Source organism: Malania oleifera, chromosome 8 (genome assembly GCF_029873635.1).
Source record: "Malania oleifera isolate guangnan ecotype guangnan chromosome 8, ASM2987363v1, whole genome shotgun sequence".
NCBI lineage: Eukaryota > Viridiplantae > Streptophyta > Magnoliopsida > Santalales > Ximeniaceae > Malania > Malania oleifera.
Genome location: NC_080424.1, coordinates 6,803,262 through 6,825,169, shown reverse-complemented (window position 1 = coordinate 6,825,169; position 21,908 = coordinate 6,803,262). Strand labels below are relative to the sequence as shown.

Sequence of the window (21,908 nt, the reverse complement as noted above, 5' to 3'; positions counted from 1 at the left end):
AAAAGACATGTTTCCTCTTGAACAAAGTTCATTGATACTAACTGTCAAAGTCTACAAGAACATCAATCACATAAATAAGTGAGAATGTGATTACTAACTAGTTGAAATTTGTATATTATAATTAATTTAGCTCAACCGTGATATTAAGTGAAGTGTTTCCACTAACATGGAGGTAAGATGGCTATAACGTTTGTCGTAGCTAAATTTAGGATTGACATCCCTGAAAGTAAAATTATGATGATATCAACAATTTGATGTCGCTAGAGCTTTATTTTAGTAATTTTTAAAAGTTATGTCCTAATAATTCTATCAATGACAACTTTGATGCCAAAGTTGTTTGTTCGATTAGTGCAAGTTTAATCAATTTTCTAAATGTTCATACACGAATAAAGATGTGAATATGTTATAATGAATTGAAAAAAAAAAATCAATTCAAAATTTTAAAAAATAAAAGGCATTGACATCTTCTAAAGTTTGGCAAAAGATGATGTGTTGTGATCATAAAGAAAACACATGACTATGTAAAAGATTTTACTAAAACATTGAATGAAACCACTAGGAAATAATTATTTTCAAATTTTATTATGAAAATTTATATTCCTAACATATTTACATTGGATCAATTAATATAAACTTTTATATGAATGGCTTATATTTAAACATTTTTGCATCATATCATATCCCATTTCTTGTTAATTAATAAATATTTCACAAACTAAAAATAATCTAAGTAAATTACAAACTCAAATAAATTACTACTTTCTTATCAACATTATTTGTCACATGACACAATTTCCCTCATTATAAGTTAACAAATAACCTTTTAAGTTAGACGACTTAGAACTAAATCTTTGTTTTTCCCCGCGAGTGTATTTATTATTATATCATTGGCATAGATATGTGTCCCACTGCATGTGATGTGCTTCCCCATATTTGCAACATAGAGCTTCTAACATTCATAAAACATGCATCGATGACAAAGTGTGCATCGGGAAGTATAAAATTTTAAGGTAGTATTTAAAATCATGAATTTCAAATTTTGAATTTGAAAAGACTTGAAAAAATTTTATGGTGTATTTTATGCAAATCCATACAATATCTAATCTAAATATTTCGAAATATGTACTCTCAACAGTAAGGTAAGCCTCAAAAATTAAATTTGTGTGGTTTTAGAAGAATAATTTTGTGTTATATTTTATTTATAATTAGTCAAATTCTAATCATAACGTTGAAAATTAAGCTCCCAAAAGTTGAAGTTTGTTTAGAATGTAATATAGGGAAGAGGGAAGATGGGTTTGTAAATTTTGTCTTACATGGAAGTTTTGAAAGAATTAGAATAGGATTTGTAAGACAACTGACAGCCAACATAAAATTAGTTATATTTAATTGGTGCTTGGCTCTAATTGGCCATTGACACAATGTGTCGCTTGAATAGCATCCATTAGAATACTATTCTATGGTGGCTTGGACGAGAAAGTAAAATAAGCACTTAACAGTGATATGGAATGTTTAGTTATGCAATTTTATCTCATGGATTTAGACATGATAATGTTGACAAATATATTTATCCTAAGTTTACAGACAAGTCTATATGGTATTATTATATGTATTTAGATGGATGACATGCTAACTACTGAACTAACATGAAAAGTGTGAATGATAATATTAAGAAGTATTTATTTTTCACAATTTAAATTGAATGGTCTAAGTGAAGTGGATATTATCTTGCACATAAAGGTAAAGAAACATAGTGGTGGTTATACTTATGTCAATCTCAATAAATTGAAAAGTGTCTCTTTAAGTATAAATAATTAAGAATTAAATCTTATGATTTTTTTTAAAAAAAGAGCTAAAAATTTTAGTAGATCAAAGTTTGCTAGTACAATTGGTAATCTTATATATGTCATGCATTACGCTAGGCAGATATTGCGTTTGCAATTTGCGAGCTTTACAGTATAGATGTAATCCCAGTACTAGCCATAGGAAAGGAATTGGAAGGATCTTGATTATTTTATAACCAATTTCTTGGAATACTATAGGATTACACTTTTTTTTTTATTGGAGAACTAATACAAGTGATAATAAATCCATGTCTAATTGTATGTTTACGCTAAGAGGACGAGTAATTTCATGGGGATCTAAGAAATAGGCACACAACAACAACAACAACAATAACAATAATTGTTGGCCTGGTAGTATGTCTAGAGGGGGGATCAATAGACTTTCTTCAGTGATGTGATTACTTTCTACAAACACTGAAATCTTACCAAGAGCAAGTGCATAAAATTGTTGTGTAAAAGGAAATGTAGCAAATCACAATAACAATATAAATGAGATAAGAGAGAAGAAAAGCTTAACACATTGATATTTACGTAGTTCGGCACCCCGCCTACGTCCACGCCTTGAGACCAACTCAAGGATTCCCAAAATCCACTAAAATCCTCCTTCAGGCGGAGAAGCCAATACACATCAGCTCACAAAGAGTTTCAACAAGGTGTTCACTTAGAGACACCCAAAAACAACCCACAAAGAGCCCTTTGTTTACAAAAGAGTAAATGAAGATTAAATGTAAGCTTGAATACTCCCTTGAGGTAGTTAAACCAATAAAATCCTTACTCAAGATCTTCTGTCAATAGAGTGAATGCAATACTAAGAGTAGCAAGAAGAGGGGAAGTGAGTTTGTGAGTAAACCCTAGAGATGACAACACCAATGAATGTTCTTCTTTCAATATAATTTCTCTAGATGTGAAGTGAATGCTATTTACTTCAATTTATACATTAAATGGGCAAGAGCAACGCTGGAGAGCCGTTTGGCATTTATGAATGTAAGACAAAATTCAAAAATAGCCGTTCGCAGCATTTAATGTTCATTGCTGCCGACATTCGTCGACGAAGCCCTGTGTTCGTCGACGAGTTGCTGGTTCTAAATTCAGGTACCTCTCGGTATCTTTTCGTCGACGAGACCCTGTGTTCGTCGACGATCTATTCAGTAATTTCGTCGACGAGGCCCAGTGTTCATCGACGAGTTGCTGGTTCTGAATTCAGATGTCCCTCGGTATATTTTCATCGACGAGAACCTGTGTTCGTCGAACGAAGTTTCCACTAAACTCGTCAACGAAGCCCTGTGTCCATCGACGAGATCCTCCTTCTTAAATTTTTGTCCTTTTAAGTTTCTGAGAAGGTTCTTGTCCGTTTGGTAGTTTCTTTATACTCTTTAAAAATGACTTTACTAGTTTTTATTATGTGTGTGTGATACGCCCCTTTCTTGCTCTTAGTATTGAGTTCCACTCTATGTAAAGGATATTTACAAGATGATATCTCTCTTATTTTACACACTCATTTTTCAGATGACTTTTGCACATTTGTATTGTTCATGAATGCTTTGAGAGACTTGTACTTCTAGTTATGACATGAGTTGCTTTGACTGTTTGTTGGTTCAGATGCCATTCTATATACCTGAAACATATTTTAGAAAAACGTTAGTGACCTTGAGAGCAGCTAATGGGTTGATAACATCAAAACATAGTAGGAATGAAAGACCTTTAACTATTTGGTCTAACAATAACAATAACAATAAGCCTCAAGTCCTACTAGGTGGGGTTAACTACATGAATCCTTTCTCGCCAATTCACCCAATTTAGAACGGTTTTCTCTATTAGATTAAGTGCTATTAAATCCTTCATCATAATCTCATTCCAAGTTGTTTTAAGCCTACCCCTACCCCTTTTCATGCAAAAAATAATAACTCCCTCCTCCTCACAGGTACTCTACTAGGTCTGCGTTTCAAATACCCAAACCATCTAAGTCACCCCTCCCTTATCTTGTTTTCAACTAATGCTATACCTAAATAATTGCGTAAATGTTCATTTCTTACTTTATTTTTTAATGTTAAACCACTCATCCATCTTAACATACGCATTTTAGCAACTTTCATTTTTTGTATATGTTGTTTCTTAATTGCCCAACATTCTGAATCATAAAACATAACTGGTCTTATAGTCGTCTTACGAAACTTTCCTTTTACTTTTAAGGGTATTCTATGATCACATAATTGTTGTAGTATATGGCTTATATTGAATGGAACACGTGTACACAGAGAGTAGAATGATGTCCGACATCAGCCTTTTGGGCTTGTAATTTATTGTTTTATTAGTTAGGACGATTGATAGGTTGAGGGTGCAGGGGCAATGCCTCTGCGGTACAGTATAAGGGTATTTGAGAAAATTTTCTAATACCTCTGTACGGCTAGGGTTAGTATAAAATACAAATGATGTAACCCTACTTTCTATAATAGTAAAATTCAGCCGCAGCTCACTCCTGCGGATGTAGTCATATTGCCTAACCATGTTAAATCTGCGTGTTTTTGTTGCTTTATCTATCTCTTTGTTTTTCGGTACTATTCATCATAATTGCCACATGTTTCACAAAAATAACACATTTGATGCACTCCACCATTTTAAGCAACCTATCGTAATTCTATATACTACATCTTCTTCAATTTCCCCTTCAACTTGCATAATAGATCTAAGATATGTAAATCTATTAATGCTACTAACCTCTTTATTATCCATTTTAATCTTCTCTTTATTGTAACTCCTTACATTCCTGAAATTACATTTCATATATTCTATCTTGTTCCTACTTATCCTAAACTCTTTAGACTATAAAGTGGCTTTCCAAAGCTCTAGCTTAGATTCCACTCAACTTCTACTATCATCAATCAACACCATATCATCTGCAAACAATATACATCAAGGGATCTCATTTTGGAAATTCCTAATTAGTTCATTAATTACTTAAATAAAAAGATAAGGACTCAAAGTAAAACCTTGATGTACACTAATTATGATTGAAAACTCTCTAGAATCTCATCCTCCAGTCCTAATGCTAGTCACTAATCTATCACATGTATCCTTAATGTCTTCGTATATGTATTGCAAACTCCTTTTTTTTCTAATATCCATCAAAGAACTTGCCTAAGTACTTTATCATAAGTTTTCTTTAGGTCAATAAAAATCATATGCAAGTCATTCTAATTTCCCCTAAATTTTCCATTAAATTGCTTAAAAGACAAATAGCTTATGTTGTTAATCTTCCAGATATAAAACCAAATTAATTTTCTGAAATCTTCTTTTCTAATATTATTCTGTGTTCAAATACCCTTTCTTATAATTTCATCGTATGACTCATAATTTTGGTTTCAAGATAGTTATTACAGTTTTGAATATCGTCCTTATTTTTGTATAAAGGTACTAACATACTTTTTCTCCATTTTTTTTTTTTTTGTCATTTTCTTGATTTTTATAATAGTGTTGAGTAGATTAGTCAACCAAATAATTCATTTGTCCCCTAAACATTTCCAAACTTAAATTGATATTTTATCTGATCCTATAGATTTCCCACTTTTCATCTTTCTTAATGTCATCTTAATTTCAAGGACTCTAAATTTGCAAATAAATATCCTAATTTTAGTCTTCTCCTCAATTGTCACTTCCAAGTTCAATCTTTCATTTTGGTTTTCATTAAATGACTTATCAAAATATCTCCACCACCTCTTTTTTATATCTTCTCTAATTAAGACATTATAATTCTCATCTTTATACTTTTTACATCACCTAAATCTTTATATATATTTTTTCTCTAACTCTAACAAGTTTATAACTGTTTTTTTCTCCTTCTTTTATATCTAGTTTAGTATATAAAGTATCATAAATTTTATGTTTAGCTTCATTGATAACATTTTTTTTGTATTTTTTTTTCGCTTCTTTATATTCTTAAGATTTCCTATATTTCTACAATTTTACCATATTTTATAACAATTTCTTTTTGTATTAATGACTTTTTGGACTTCTTTATCCTATCATTAACTTTCTCTACTACCCGAGCATCTTCCTTTGGATTCACCTAAAACTTCTTTTGTTATCCTTACTAGAATTTGCCATTATATTTCAAACAATATTTACATCAACCTTATCCCCTACTATCTAATCACACTCTTTGTTTATTTTATCTTTGAATTTTACTATATTATCTCCATTCAAGTTCCAACATCTAGTCCTATTGTGTTGATTTATACTACTCTTTCTCTTCCATTTTTTAATATGTATATCTAGTACTAAGTCTCTATGTTAGGTAGTCAAACTTTCACTTACAATAATTTTAAAATCCTTACAAGATAGACAAATCCCTTTTTATTTAAGAAGAAATCAATTTGACTTTTATTATACACACTCTTGAAAGTTGTTAAGTGTTCTCTTTTTATAAAGCAAGTATTCAATATAACCAAATTGTAAGATATCAAAAAATCTAAGATTGTATCACCAGCCTCATTTTTATCTCCATATCCATGATCTTCATGTATCCTCTCATATCCTATATTATCTTTGCCAATGTGGTCATTCAAATAAGTTCTTATGAATATCTTTCCAAAAATTGGTATCCCTTATAAAATACTATCCATATCTTCCCAAAATTATATTTTCTAATTTTGTGTTAAGCTTATTTGGAAAGCATACGCACTAATGACAGTCACTATCTCCTGGCTTAAAGTTATCTTGATTTTAATCATCCTATCCGCTATTTTTTTTTTTTTTAACATCTATTACATTATCTTTTATATCTTTATCTACAATAATACCACCCCATATTTATGTTTCTCTTTACTAGTGTACCAAAGTTTAAACTCTAATTTTTTTAATTTAAAGTTTAAACTCTAATTTTTTTAATTTCTTTAGCTCTCTCTATTTCGTATCTTGAAGACAGATTAAGTTAATTTTTCTTCTAAACATTATTTCTACTGTTTCCACACTTTTCCCCATCAGTCCCTGTATTCCAAGTTGCTAATCTTATCTTAGTTCCTTGAGCTAACTTATTAACCCTTTCCCTTTTATACTGACCCGATCTATTGCTTTCATCTAAGTGAATTTGGAAAGAACCCATGATAACAGACATGTATTACACATTTATTAATAGAATTTGAATTTGTGTCATTAGCACAAACAAACAGCAAAATGACTAAGAAATTTACTTACTACATGTTAGCTTATGGCAGCATTTGATGTTAAGTTGTTAACCATCTACCTGCGCTATAATTGGGAAGTGATTAGATTATGTCTACAACATTTAGTGAATTATATGATAGGAAATCTAAACATATTAGCTTAAGATGTGAATATGTTAGAAAACTACTTTTAGAAGGAATAATCATCATTGCATATGTTACAAGTAACAACTTGGCAAGTCCATTCACTAGAGGCTTCTCAAGGCTGATGTTGAAAACAACATTAATTGAAATGGGTTTAAAACCCTCTTAAAATCACTAGGAGTATGATTATGTTGCAAACATAGTGGTAGTTATACTTCCGTCAATCTCAATACATTAAAAAGTATTTCTTAAGTATAAATAATCAAAAATTAAGTCTTATATTTTTTTAAAAAAAATTTTGAAAACTATAGTAGATCAATTGCAAATTAAGTATGCTAGTACAATTGGTAATCTTATATATGTCATGCATTACACTAGGCAGATATCGCATCTGCAATTTGCGAACTTTACAGTATAGAAGTAATCATAGTACTAGCCATAGGAAAGGAATTGGAAGGATCTCAATTATGTTATAACCAATTTCTTGGAGTACTAGGAGTACACTTGTAAATTGAATAACTAACACAAGTGATGATAAGCCCATATCTAATTGTATATTTAGACTAAGTAAACAAATAATTTCATGGGGATCTAAGAAGTAGGCATGTGATGCACATTTAATAATAAAAATTTGAGTTTGTGTCATTGGCTGCTGAATGACTAAGAAACTTACTACTACATGTTGACTTGTAGCACCAATTGATGTCAACCATCTACTTGCTCCATGATAATGAAGCGATTATTTCTAGAGCATTTAGTAAACTGTATGATAGAAAAACTAAACATATTAGCCTGAGATGTGAATATGTTAGACAACCAATTTTGGAAGCAATAATTATCATTACATATGTTAAATCAAATAATTTGACAAATCCATTTATTAAAGTTTTCTTGAGAGAGATGGTGAAAACAACATCAATTGAGATGGGCTTGAAACCCTTTTAAAATCCCTAATAGTATGAACCCAACTTTTTTTCTAGTTCCATTGTTAGTTAATTGCTTTAACAAGTTATTAATACGTGTTTGAACACACTAGAATTAAGTATTTTAAGAATAACTAGAGACAATCGTTGCAGGTATACGAGGATATTAAAGTTAACAATTATATTATGCTTGCAATAACAGAGGCATAATGAAAATTCATTGATATCAATAGGACAAGTGGTATTGCTTCTAAGAAAAAGTTATGGAGTTGAGCTTTTGTAAGTGCTTAAAAATAATTAGAAAATAGTACAAGACCATAACAGTGCTAACATTTTTAGAAAACTTCTAGCTAAAACATAATAGAAACCAATATATGACATTTCCAAGTATAATATAAAGGGATCTTTGTTTAAGCTTAGGCCACTATAACTGCCATTAGAACAAATATGAATACACAAGCATATGCCTTTAAATTATACTACAATTTAAGTGATGGATTGTTGAAGCTCGTATAAGGGATTCCCAGCTTCTTGTTGAAATCTATGAAGTTTATCTCTCCAAACAGGTTAATAATGCTGGCCCATAATTCTTCCCCGAATCCATAATAGGCAAGTTTAGTTTCTCCTTCCTCCTCCATTTTTTGGTTATTACTTGTACACGATTGAGGCCTCCTTGGATGAGCAAATGGCCTATGATCTCATTGTATTGGCATCAAAATATAAAGTGAAACACGTCAAAGCCTATTGTGAGAATTTACTGGTATAATTTAGTAGTGAGCTTTGCATGTCGGCACAATGCCAAGCACCTGCTTGATGCTGCTTTGTCACTAATTGTAGAAAACATAGAGAAGCTAACCAATCTAGGAGATTATACACAGCTTGTGGAAAGGGATCCCCAGCTTATTGTTGAAATCTATGAAGCTCATCGCTCCAAGCAGGTTAATACTGCTATCCTATGAAGCAGTATTAACCTGTTTGGAGAGATAAGCTTTATAGATTTCAACAAGAAGCTGGAGATCCCTTTCCATAAGCTGTGTATAATCTCCCCAATTGGTTAGCTTCTCATGTTTTCTACAATTAGTGACAAAGTAGCATCAAACAGGTGCTTAGCATTGTGCTGGTGTGCAAATGCAAATCTCACCACTGAATTATCCCAGTTCAATTTCGATACCATGAAATTCTCACAACGGGCTTTGACGTGTTTCACTTCATATTTCGCTGCCAATACATCACTAATATTGATTCTACCACTCCGGCTTTCCTCCATTTCATTCTCGAGCATTGCTTTGAAAAATGGGGAACGGCTTACCTAAATATAAATTTAAATGATTGAAGAAACTGAGGGAAATCAGTAATGAGAGGACAACCTAACATTCATGGTACACACACTACAGAAGACACAGATGACATTAATAATCAGAATTCGTATGCCACAACATATAATCAATCAGAATTCATACGCCACAACATATAATCAAACAAGCGAATTTTTTTGTTCAAGGACTGTTAAACAAGAAAAAGCATGAACAAATTTGTCCAGTCAAAAAAAGTTACCAGAAAGCCTCATAAATCATAATTCTAAAAAATTATTTGAACAAACACACACACACACACACACACACACACACACATACACACACACATTGCATCAGAATCACGTGTTTATTCCACAATTTAATTACAGTAGTTCTTTCCTAAGATTTATGTGAAACTGCTTCTAGATTGCAGCATCAACCAGCACAAATACTTTTCTAGCATGATTGTTAAAGTAAAGATCCTACATTGGGTCAGTGAGAAGGTTGGCAAGATCAAGTGAGTATCGCAAGTTTCTAATATCATCAAATACTATTTTTCATAAATTTAAACATTATAAACCCTAAAAAATTGTCTAATAAATATTCAAGACAAGGAAAATAACAAGTAAGAAAACTAGTAAGGTAAAGCCCCAGTGAAATGAGGAGATTAAGAGCTCAAATTGTTGCATTCTTAATAAAATCAGCTTATAATGAAAAAAGGAATACAGTGATACAGAAAAAGAGACAAAAAACATAATTTTTAACACAAATTTGTCAAACAAATATGCACATGAGCATCTAAAACAAATTTTAAAGTTAGCAAACAAATAACAAAAGCCTAACTATCAAACCAGCTCATTAAAATCAGTTTGAACATTCAAATGGTTCATCAATATTACAGAGATCACGAGGGGTCACTTCATCAAGCCCATCACTATAACCATCTTTTCATAATCATCTCTATTATAATCTAACAAATTAGAGCACAAAATATCTACATACCTCTTTAAAGTTGGACTTGGTTGTGCCAGGTGTCAATTATGTGGGTGTGTTAACCGGAGCTTTTTCTTTTTTCAGTATTATTATCTTTACTAATTTGTCTTTCTGTTGCTGTGTAGTCTTTGCAACATTAGCTAAAATGATTTTGTCAATGGTTGTAATTGTTTGCTCTTGGGAGTATAAATTTATTAAATTATTCTTACCTTGCATTTTTTTTTTTTTTTTGGTGATCCGCTGCGAAGTGTGGGCTCTCTGCTAGTAATTTTGTTAATATTAGATAAAAAAAATCACTTACTAAGCTGTACAATTCATATACAAGCTGTATGATCTTCCTATCCCACCATAATCCTACAAATCCCACTGATCCTACTCTGATCCTAACAATTTGCAATTCTGACATAGGTGGTAATTCAGGTTAAATCATCTCACATTACTTCCTTGAACTTATGTAATAAAGTTTGCACTATGGTGGAAACCTCACCTTGGATAGTCTCCTAATCCTTTACCACAAGAGCACAACTCACTCCCATCTACAAGGAATGCTAGACTAGAACTGGTCAAGAATTCTGACTTTCCTTAGCTTTGGTAGCCTTGGGATGAATAGGATACACATTATCCTTACCCTCATGAGTAGCATTCAAGTCAAAACTGTCAAGGCCTACCCAATAGTAGGCCGCATGCATCTATATCCACAACATCACTCAAAACCGCACCTTGGCACTTGCCAATAGCAAAAGAATTAAGCATCGCTCGCTCACTTTGATTTTGCCAACTGCCTTAATCCAACCAATTTTATATAAGATTGGGTGCTTCTCACTATGCGAACACAATTTTCTAATGATGTCTTTGGACATGATATTCTTGCTCCTCATGCAATCTATAATGACATTTTAAATATACGTTTGATTTCGAATCAAGTTGGAAAAATGTTATGGTGCTAGGAGTCCTTTATCTCCTTTGCTTTGGGATCCCATCAATCTCCTATTACAAAAAAAATCAGATTCTCCTTCCTTCTTTTGCGTATCATTCAAACCAATATATAACTAAGCTCATTCATCTTCACACTCAAGGTAATTCTTTGGGTCACAGTGTTGTTCACATTCTACAACATTGACCTGCCTCCAATCTCTTCCCCTATCGCTATTTAGGAACTTATCAAATTGATACCCGTACTTTTGACAGCTTTTAAAGATTGGCTTGGCATGAGGATTCCCCTGTGCTTCTTTCCATCTTGCTTGTTATTTTCTCCCTCTCAATTTAAAAAAACATGTGGTTAGGTTAAGCCTCTGCAAGTTGCTTTATTTTAGTCACTTTGCTGGCCACAAAAGTTGAATCAAGAACAAACCTGCTTATATACTGAGTTCATTATGGATCCCTCTCCAACTACATCTATAGTCTATCCCTTCATATATACACCTATGTATCTAACTTCTAAAGAGTATGTAGGGAAATTCAAACTTGTCTCACTAGAAGAAGACCATTCACATACCTCAACACTTGTTGAGCTTCAGTTTCTACTAAGTTAATGCGAGATGTCAAATTGATGAACTTGTTCATATATTCTCAAAGGGGTTGAAAATCCTTGTGACAATTCTAGAGCTTTTGAAATAGGTACTATCATAGCCTAGAGGCAGAAACTTGGAGATTTGTATGCTACATACTACACCTACTTGTCTTCTAGGATCCTCAAATAGTCAAAAAAAATGTCTAAGCTTCATGGATCCAATGCAATAATTCATGTATTCCCAAATTCTTATTGAAGCTAAGTAGATCCAATTTTTTAATCCAAAATGGTGTGGATGGCCAGCAGCTTTAGAAGGCAATTTATAGCGGTTTTGTTAAAGCCAGCTCAGCCTGGCCCAGCCAAAACCCAGTGCTCCAAATCTAAAAACTGGGATGATTTTTCATGTTAACCAGTAAAACAATTGACTTAGTCAAACAAAGTGAAACCCAGATTGACCTAGGCAGGTTTGGCTGACCCAAAAATTTAGTTGCATAAGTTTATAATTTCACAGTTTTTTAAGATAATAAATATGTCCATTAAAAAGAAAACATAATTACAATGAAATGAGGATAGGAAATTCCCCAAGAAAAAAGCACAAAAAAAAATTACATCATAGCTGGCTTCCTATCCCTTTAAATATCAGGCAGAAAAAGACCACCAAAAATCGCAAAAGAATGAGCCCAAAAAGAAGCAAGAAAAACAACTTTCTCCCAAAGAAATCTTAGAGAAGTCTATCGATCTTTAAAAATTATAGCATTCCTTTCCAGCCAAAGCGACACAAGATTGTAAAAACAGAGCTCCAAAATATCCTCTCTCTTTCCTTCATCCCAGAACTTCACGTTGAAAAAATGCTGAATTGTAGTTGAAGCCACCCAAGCCTCACCAAAGTACAAAAACAAACTGTTCCACATGCATCTTGCTACTTTACAATGAGCGAACAAATGACTAGTAGTCAGCATTAGACTTCTTTTTGGTAGCATAGCATTTTTGTTGATCTTGTTGAATTAAAGTCCAAATGAAGGCCCGGATTTGAAAGGAATCTTTGCTTTCCAAACGGCTTTGTGTAAGAGGAAAGGGCTAGGAAGCCCAGGATTTGCAGACATTTTTTTTATCAACAAAGAGAAAATAATATTAGCAAGGCATCAAGGGGACAAACCCGTGTACAAAGCATCAACCACTCTGTGGAGTGTCGCAAACATCAAGGATTACATAATGATCATTAACAATTTTCCCACCAAGCCCACTGGAGACCGCAGCAATCCATTGGTCTTTGCAAGTTTGACGCAAAGTAGTTGAATCTAAGATATGGAAAAGAGAGATTTTGAAGAGAAAGACCCTGAAGCATCCCCAATCCAAAGCCTTGTATCCCCCCACAAATTTGGCATGAAAGAGTCCAGCACACCCAGTAAAAAGTTAATTCACCAACATCTCTTTCATTGAGACTTCTAAAGAAATGAAAATCCCAAGAAAGAGAGCCCCGCTCAATAGAATAAAAAGTTGAAATTGGTGCATTGTGATCAACGGAAAGTCTAAGCAGACTCGGCACCAACAACTCCAACAAAGACTCACCAACTCAAATTCCTCAGAAAATTAAATTTTATCCCCAATACCTACTTTAAAATGTATGAGGGGAAAGAAAAGACCATCAACTTGGGAAAAAAACTTCCAAGGACTCGCATGAGTGGCATAATTTTACACAGTTCGTGTTCGTTTTTAATATATATCGTTGGCTCCATTTCATTTAAAAAATTTGTAGGTTTTTTTTTTTTTAATTGAAATTTAAGACATCAGTTTTCTAAAATTTGTTACTTCAACTAATACATGTGTTCCATAAACATCATATTCTTCCCAATGGCCTACAATTAGCATACTTCGCTTCTTAGTTTAGTTTTTATCTTGGTAATATGAAAAAGTTAGATTAAGTTTGCCTCAAATTTTAGATTTAAAGATGTTAATTCTTAATGTTTCAGTATGAATATAATTTTGAATTTAAATAAACTTTACAATATATAATTTCTTTGAAGTGTATTTTATATGAAAAAAATAAAATAAAATGAAATAAATTATTAATTAGATTGTTATTAGTTCACCATCTGAATATTGATAGCCAGTTGTATTAAAATATTTTTCAAAGGGATATGTAATAATTTCTCCCCCAAATCCGGAAAAACTCAATCCTCCAGAGTTTATTTACATCCAGAGTTTATCTTCATAACCAAAAAAAAAGAGAAACTAAACTTACTATGGATTCAGGGAAAAATATGGGGCAGCAGTTTGGGGAGATGAGCTTCATAGATTTCAATAAGAAGCTGGGGATCCCTTTCCACAAGCTGTGTATAATCTTCCCGCTTGGTTAGCTTCTCCATGTTTTCCATAATCAGTGACAAAGCAGCATCAAGCAGGTGCTTGGCATTGTGCTGGCGTGCAAATGCAAAGCTCACTATTGAATTATCCCAGTTCAATTTCGATACCATGAAATTCTCACAATAGGCTTTGAGGTGCTTCACTTGATATTTCTCTGCCAATACAATGAGATCACAGGCTATTTGCTCTTCCAAGCAAGCCTCGGCCGTGTACAAGTAGTTGATGAACATTCGAAGGGCATCATATGAAACATTGCTAATATTGATTCTACCACTCTGGCTTTCCTCCATTTCATTTTCAAACATTGCTTTGAAAACTGGGGAATGACTTGCCTAAATATAAATTTAAATGATTGAAGAAACTGAGGGAAATCAGAAATGAGGAGAGGGCAACCTAACATTCATGGTACAAACACTATACAAGACACGGTTGGCATTGATAATCAAAATTCGCATGCCACAACATATAATCAAACAAGCCAATATTTGTTCAAGGACCGCTTAGCAAGATAAAGCATGAACAAATTTGTGCAGCTGAAAAAAGTTAACAGAAAGCCTCATAAATCATAATTCTAAAAAATTATATGAAACACACACACACACACACATACACATATATTGCATCAGAACCATGTGTTTATTCCACAGTTTAATTACAGTAGTTCTTTCCTAAGATTTCTGTGAAAGTGCTTCCACATTGCAGCATCAACCAGCACAAACACTTTTCTATCAAGACTGTTAAAATAAAGATCCTACATTTGGGTCACTGAGAGGGTTGGAAAGATCAAGTGAGTATCGCAAGTTTCTAATATCATTATATCCTATTTTTCATAAATTTAAATATTATAAACCCTAAAAAATTGTCTAATAACTGTTCAAGACAAGGAAAATAACAAGTAAAAAAACTTGTAAGGTAAAGCCCCCGTGAAATGAGGAGATTAAGAGTTCAAATTGTTGCACTCTTAATCAAATCAGCTTATAATGAAAAAAGGAATTCACAGATAGAGAAAAAGAAAGAAAAAAACATAATTTTTAACACAAATTCGTCAAATAAATATGCGCATGAGCATCTAAAACATATTTTAAAGTTAGCAAACAAATAACAAAAGCCTAACTATCAAGCCAGCACATAAAAATTAGTTTCAACATTCAAACCAGTATTTGGTTCATCAATATTACAGAGATCACGATGGGTGACTTCATCAAGCCCATCACAATAACCATCTTTTCACAATCATTTCTATTATAAACTAACAAATTAGTGCACTAAATATCTACATCTATCCTCAACCTAAATTTTGATGTCTGAAGTGTGAACCACTTAATGAACACCAATCTAAAAATGGATTTTTTTAGTTCATCTATATACCTCTTTAAAGTTGGGCTTGGTTGTGCCAGGTGTCAATTATGTGGGTGTTTTAAGTGGAGTCTTTTCTTTTTTTATTATTATTATCTTTACTAATTTGTCTTTATGTTGCTGTGTAGTCTTTGCAGCATTTCTTAATTATTACTATTTTTCTTTTTGGAGGCTGCTTCCATCTCCAAGCCAGTGTGCTCCTACTGAGAAAATGCCTCTTCTTCCCAACTCTTGCTGTTCACCTTCACGACTTCATTGGTGACTCATCTTCTCCTACATTCATGGCAAAATTATGTTCTCCCCTTCTCTAAATTTATGTTTAAATTTATGTGTCTTTTGGGGGTTTTTCATATATAACTATGACCATTATGTGTGCCATGCCTTAATAAGGATACCAACCTATTTAAATGGAAAAAATATGGGAGTGCATTAAGGGTGTTATGGAAATATGTAGAAACCCTAGGATTCTCAGTGCAACAACATAAACTAAACGTGGAAATACCCAAAGATCAACAAAAATTCCTGGGAATCTTACTACATAAGAGCATTACAGTCAATACATCCTAAGCAATGCTCAATGATTTATTCAACACTCAGCCTAATGAACAAGAATTTCTAGGAGCAACTATCACTCCGCAGTATTGGATGTAAGTGTGTTATGAGCCAAGCTTGTCTGTGACCACTTATCTTATGTGCATGCGAGGGATTACCATCATGTTAATTATCTTATGTGCATGGGATGGATTACAAGCATGTTAATATTAATAAAGATTTTATATTTTAAGTGTAAGACTTAGTGTAAAAGGGGAGTATAATTCCTTAGATAAATTGATATTTCCTAGTGCCAAAGTTGGCATATAAAGCTCTTTAGGAGAAGTAAGAGTTCATTAGTCTTGTATAACTCACTAGCATTTGTTAAATAAATTTAGCCTACTTGCCTCCCTCGCTAAAGACACGTTACTTACAGAGGTGTTGTTAATCTATACATTATTTCAATGTTTACTGCTTAAGTGCCATTTATTTTCATGAATTGCTTACTGTTTTCACTTACTTTACATTTAACTGCTGTGAATATGTTCTTGTGATAAACCACAATAATCTTTGGCTAACTAGTCAAATAAGAGTACTTTAGCTAGTGTTACTCAACCCCTTCAAGGTGTAAAATGTTTTGTTGTCAAATGCTTATCAGCCTCATCTTTGCAAAGAGTTACTAACTTTCCATTGTTGAAGATTAAAGAATGATTAATGATGTTATTCAATTGCCCGAAGCCTACCACCTGAAAGGGCTCAGCCGTTCTACTAGAAATGCAGTATAAACAACAGAAGGAAAAATTCTTCGACAGACACCCCACTAGTGTTTTACAAGCTCCAACAAAGAGGGAACTTTCTATTCCCACAAATGACAAGGATAAGTCTTCAAAAAAAATCCACAATATCTAAGTATTAACAATTCATGGCGGACAAAAGAAAAATATTGACGGTTTCAGTTTTAATGTATCTTCCAACAGGCACTCCAATCATTTGCGGTAATTGAAGAAACAGATATATTTTGAAATAATCGTTGCTTCATGCGCGATACTACATTCATTGGGATCAAATATCAAACATATAATTCATATTTGGGCTGATCAAACAATTTTTAAAAAATAAAAATGAAAAAGTAATAGTGATACCAAATGGGTACTGACCAAAACAGCCTTTTGAGCGGGGACGGGGGGAGAAACGTGATCCGAGGCAACCAAAAAGACGTCGGGGTAGGAACGGTAATTTCCAGGGTGATTAAGAGGAGACCAGAGCCTGAGAAAGGCGACTTTGTCCGTGAGGTCTTCCATGCCGTTCGGCTCCCCGTTTTGGGCGCCGACGATAAGAGGCGGCTAGGGTTTCTTAAATGCAATAGGTGAAGATGAAGACAAAGTCGAAGATGGGATGACGAAGCTAGAGTGTGTTGGGCTTGGATTTGGGCTGATTGTTCGAAAATAATACAGCCCATTGGACTCTTCGATGGGCTTGTTGGTTAAGAAGGCCCAAAAGTAGTCTTCAAAAGTACGCTCTTTACAGTCCTACTTTGTGACTCTAGAATGAAATTTGTTTGCAAGCATGTCATATTTTGATTTATGTTTTTATTATTTCATGTTATAAAAGATTTAAAAGTTGAATAAAATATGTGATTATAGATAACTAGGGAGAAAAATGTTTTTAATAAATAGATTTGTAAAATAATGCCAATTCTAAATGAGCTTTGGACTATTTAATGAGCCTAAGCCATTACACGACTTAATTTTTGAGCTTATATACAAAAAATTCATGAACTTAATTGTCTCATTACTTAACTCATAAGCCTAATAAGCAACCCTATTGTAAAACAAGTCAACTCACGAATTAGTTCAATAGGCTGACACGTGAGCTCACACCTGAGTTTAATGAGTTGAGTATCATCGAATTCAAGTTTGGTCGTTTAGTTATCGAGCTACAAATTTAAACTTAAGTTTGACTCATTTATCTTAATGAATGAGTTTATATAAGTTATTATCGAGTCGAGAACCGGATAACTTATAAAATAAAATAAAAATTGGCTCATTTGCTGTCCTAGTTACTTAGACAAAAAAATGCACAAGGAATGAGTTTTATTAGCGCATGTCACATGCTTTCCTAGATCCCGTTAGTGTTTTTGCATGCCTTCAAAAAGGAATATGACTAACAATAGTGGAAAACATTGGTTATTGTTTTACATCCAGACAATAGGCTCAAACAATGGTGGACCTAAATTTTTTTTATCAATAGGGGAAAATATATATGTAAATAAAATAAAAATATTTCTCATCAAGTAAAAGTTAAAAATTCTGTCTGTGATGCACTTAATGTCCAAATTTTTTCACACACAGCTTGTCTCAAGTCCAGGTAAAGGAGGAGGGTTGTGTTAGGTAACTGACAGTAATCGCAAAATATGTCAGATCATTATGATATGAATTCTTACCAAATATTTGATGGGGCATTCCTTATGAGCGACGCATTGCACTTGAATCACCTGAGTGTAGCGAAAAGTTGGCGAGGGTAGACTAGGTCATCACCCGGGTACGGTGTCAAATATGCGAGGGTTCTGGCACCATTCAAGACGTGGGCAATAAAGACGTTAGTTCAGGAAATTAGGATTAGATTAACAACTTGAAATATAAGAACACTTACGAGTAAAAGCATGGAAATTGTGGATAAAATGATCAAAAGAAGAATTAATATAATTTTCATTCAAGAAACTAAGTGGGTGAGGGAGAAAGTTAGAGACATTGATAAATCAGGATTTAAACTTTGGTACACTTGAAAAGAAAAACATAAGAATGGAGTAGGCATTATTATAGACAAAAACTTAAAAGATAGTGTTGTGAATGTAACTAGAGTAAGAGATAGAATTTTAAAAATCAAGATGGTAGTAGGACAAGAGATAATAAATGTCATTAGTGCTTATGCTCCTCAAGTCAGCTTAGCAGAAAATTTTAAGAGGTAATTTTGGGAAGATATGGAAAATATTACACAAGGCATACCAAGGACTAGGAAAATATTTATAGGTGGAGATCTGAATGGATACGTTGGAAGGAATAATAAAAATTATGAGAGGATATATAGAGGATATAGATATGGAGACAAAAATGAGCCTAGGTAGATGATCTTAAACTTCGCTATGTTATATGATTTTAGTATAATGAAAACTTACTTTACGAATAGAGAATAACACTTAATAACCTTTAAAAGTGGATAAAATAGAAGTCAAATAGATTTTTTTTTTTAAAACTAGGAAGGTAGATCGTCTATCATGTAAGGATTGTAAAGTTATTCTAGGTAAAAGTCTAACCACACAACATAGAGTTCTAGTGTTATTTTTCAATTTCTTTAGCTTAAACCCTAATTTTTCAATTTCTTTAGCTTTCTCTCCTACCCATTTCGTCTCTTGAAAGTAGATTAAGTTACTTTTTCCTCTAACCATTATTTCCTCTATTTCCATACTTTTTTCCGTAAGAGTCCTATATTTCAAGTGGTTAACTTATCTTAGTTTCTTAAGTAAATTTATTAACTCTCTTCCTTTTATTCTGACCCAATCAATTGCCTTAATTTAGGTGAATTTGACAAGAACTCATGATAATAGGCATGTATTACACAATAAAAGAATTTGAATTTGTGTCATTAGCTAACACAAACAAATAGCAGAATGACTAATAAATTTACTTTCTACATGATGACAGCATTTGATGTTGGGCATCTACACTATAATAGTTAGATTATGCCTATAACATTTAGTGAATTATATGATATGATACCTAGACATATTAGCTTAATATGTGAATATGTTGGAAAACTAATTTTAGGATAAATAATTATCATTGCATATATTACAAATAATAATTTGGCAAGCCCATTTGCTAGAAGTTTTTTTGAGCGAGATGGTGAAAGCAACATCAATTGAAATGGATTTGAAACCCTCTTAAAATCACTAATAGCATGTGCAATACCCCAAACCCCAAAGGATATGGGGTGTTTACCTTTTACCATTAATTTACAGTGAAAGTAAAAAAACTTGATTATTATTAAATTAGAGTGCTAATTAACCATATTACAATCATTATTCCAAAAGAAGAAAAATTACACAAACATAGTCATCTGTCATCATATTAATATTACTAATCAAGCTTCTTTTTTTCTTCTATTCCCACCCGCATGTTTGCTATGCCTAATGTCCGAAATGTAAAATATGATTGGGGTGAGATGATGCTTAGTAAGTAAGTAAGATTATTATTAGTGTGTGACCAAAAAGAGTTTTTATAATTTTGTAAAATAATATTTAATACTATAACTTCAAAATAGTTTCTAAAATAAATTTAAATTTAAAAATTTCTACATAAAACTTTTACCATCAATTATAACAATAAAATTTAATAATCATATATTGTGACTGTTAAATTAAACTTTTAAAAAATGTCCATTTTATAACAGTAAAATTTAATAACCATATATGCATTATCCATCAGCTTATAACTCTATTCACAATTAAACACAAGGTAACTATTATGTTGCGGTAAACTTGGACATCATGCACCTTAGTGTAGGTTTCGTCATAGGGATATTATTATTATTATTTAATAAAACAATTGTAAAACAAAACCATGCATTACAGACAGTCGACAATTAACAAGGGCAATAGAAATAAAGTGTATTTGCTTTGAAAAATGAAAAAGAAGAAAGTTCTAAAAAAGATAGCATATTCTAGCAAACTATTAAAAAGAAATTTGTCGCGATAAAATGATCAAATCTATTGTAAATCAATTGTAAAACAAAGCCATGCATTACAAACAGGCAATCAACCATGAACAAGGCTACAAGAGACAAAATAAAGCACTTCATAGAAAGCAAACATTGAAAAATAGTAAAAGTATTTTTGTTATTGGTCTTATTATTATTTTTTAATATATATGTAATTTTTTCTTTTATTAATATTTAAATTTATATGATCATTTAATTTTGATTTTAATTTAAAAGTATATAAAATAAATAATTAAATCTTAAAAAATTAATTCTGGATATTAAAATTTCTGGCAATAGGTTGCCAAAACAACTGACAACCATAAAATTTGATTTTTGATTTTTTGATCAACAATTGAAAGCAAGCAATAGAAACAAAAAATCAACAATAGAACAAATGCTTTTTTTATAATCTATTTTTTCCCTGTGCACGAACAAAAACAACAACGGTACCAAAGAGGCCCTATCTTTAATTACTTGGCACTTAGCTATTTGGCGTGTGTATAAGGGGGGCATTTATTAAGGTCTTATATTTGAAATTAATTTTTTTCAAATTTAATAATTAAATTTCAAAAATACAACTAGTTCAATTTAAAATTTATTTTGAAGTTCAAATATAATAGTCATAATCATTTTAAAATGTATACGCTAATATCTCTTTAAACAACCGTGTTTGTTTGAAAGGGAATATGAATAGTTCTTCACGTCTAATAAGAGACCTTAATAGCATGTTTAATCATCAAAAAAAGATTCGACTTTCCCTCCCTCCTATTTTGTTCCGTCTAAAAACATTCTACCAAGAAATCTTGACGTTTGATGCCCACATAATTTATGATTTTATTGCATTTTAAAAGTAATTTATATTATTTTTTTGCAACAAACTCATTTTGAGCCGGTAAAAACATTGAAGATAATGAATTATTCACGCATCAAAACTAGAGTTTTCTGAATTTGTTCTCTTGGCAACACATTGCCCAAATACCAAATATGAATAATTTATTTAAAGAGATGCAATTCTTTTTAAATTTAAGATATAA

At 32.2% G+C, this 21,908-nt stretch overlaps 1 protein-coding gene across 3 annotated transcripts; it reads right to left on the bottom strand.

Moving 5' to 3' along the window:
* Positions 1-8,274: 8,274 nt before the first annotated feature.
* Positions 8,275-17,511, bottom strand: LOC131161668 (BTB/POZ domain-containing protein At4g08455-like). Of its 3 annotated transcripts, none has more exons than XM_058117594.1 (3): positions 17,274-17,511; positions 14,108-14,561; positions 8,275-9,405 (listed from the first exon to the last, which is right to left on the bottom strand). In XM_058117594.1, exons 1-2 carry the CDS (start codon positions 17,415-17,417, stop codon positions 14,115-14,117), a joined length of 591 nt encoding a protein of 196 aa, XP_057973577.1. In that variant the 5' UTR covers positions 17,418-17,511; the 3' UTR covers positions 8,275-9,405; positions 14,108-14,114. The 3 variants fall into 3 exon arrangements, with proteins under 3 accessions (XP_057973577.1, XP_057973575.1, XP_057973578.1); XM_058117592.1 differs by having other exon boundaries at positions 8,275-9,376; XM_058117595.1 differs by lacking the exon at positions 8,275-9,405 and adding an exon at positions 12,361-12,787.
* Positions 17,512-21,908: the final 4,397 nt, after the last annotated feature.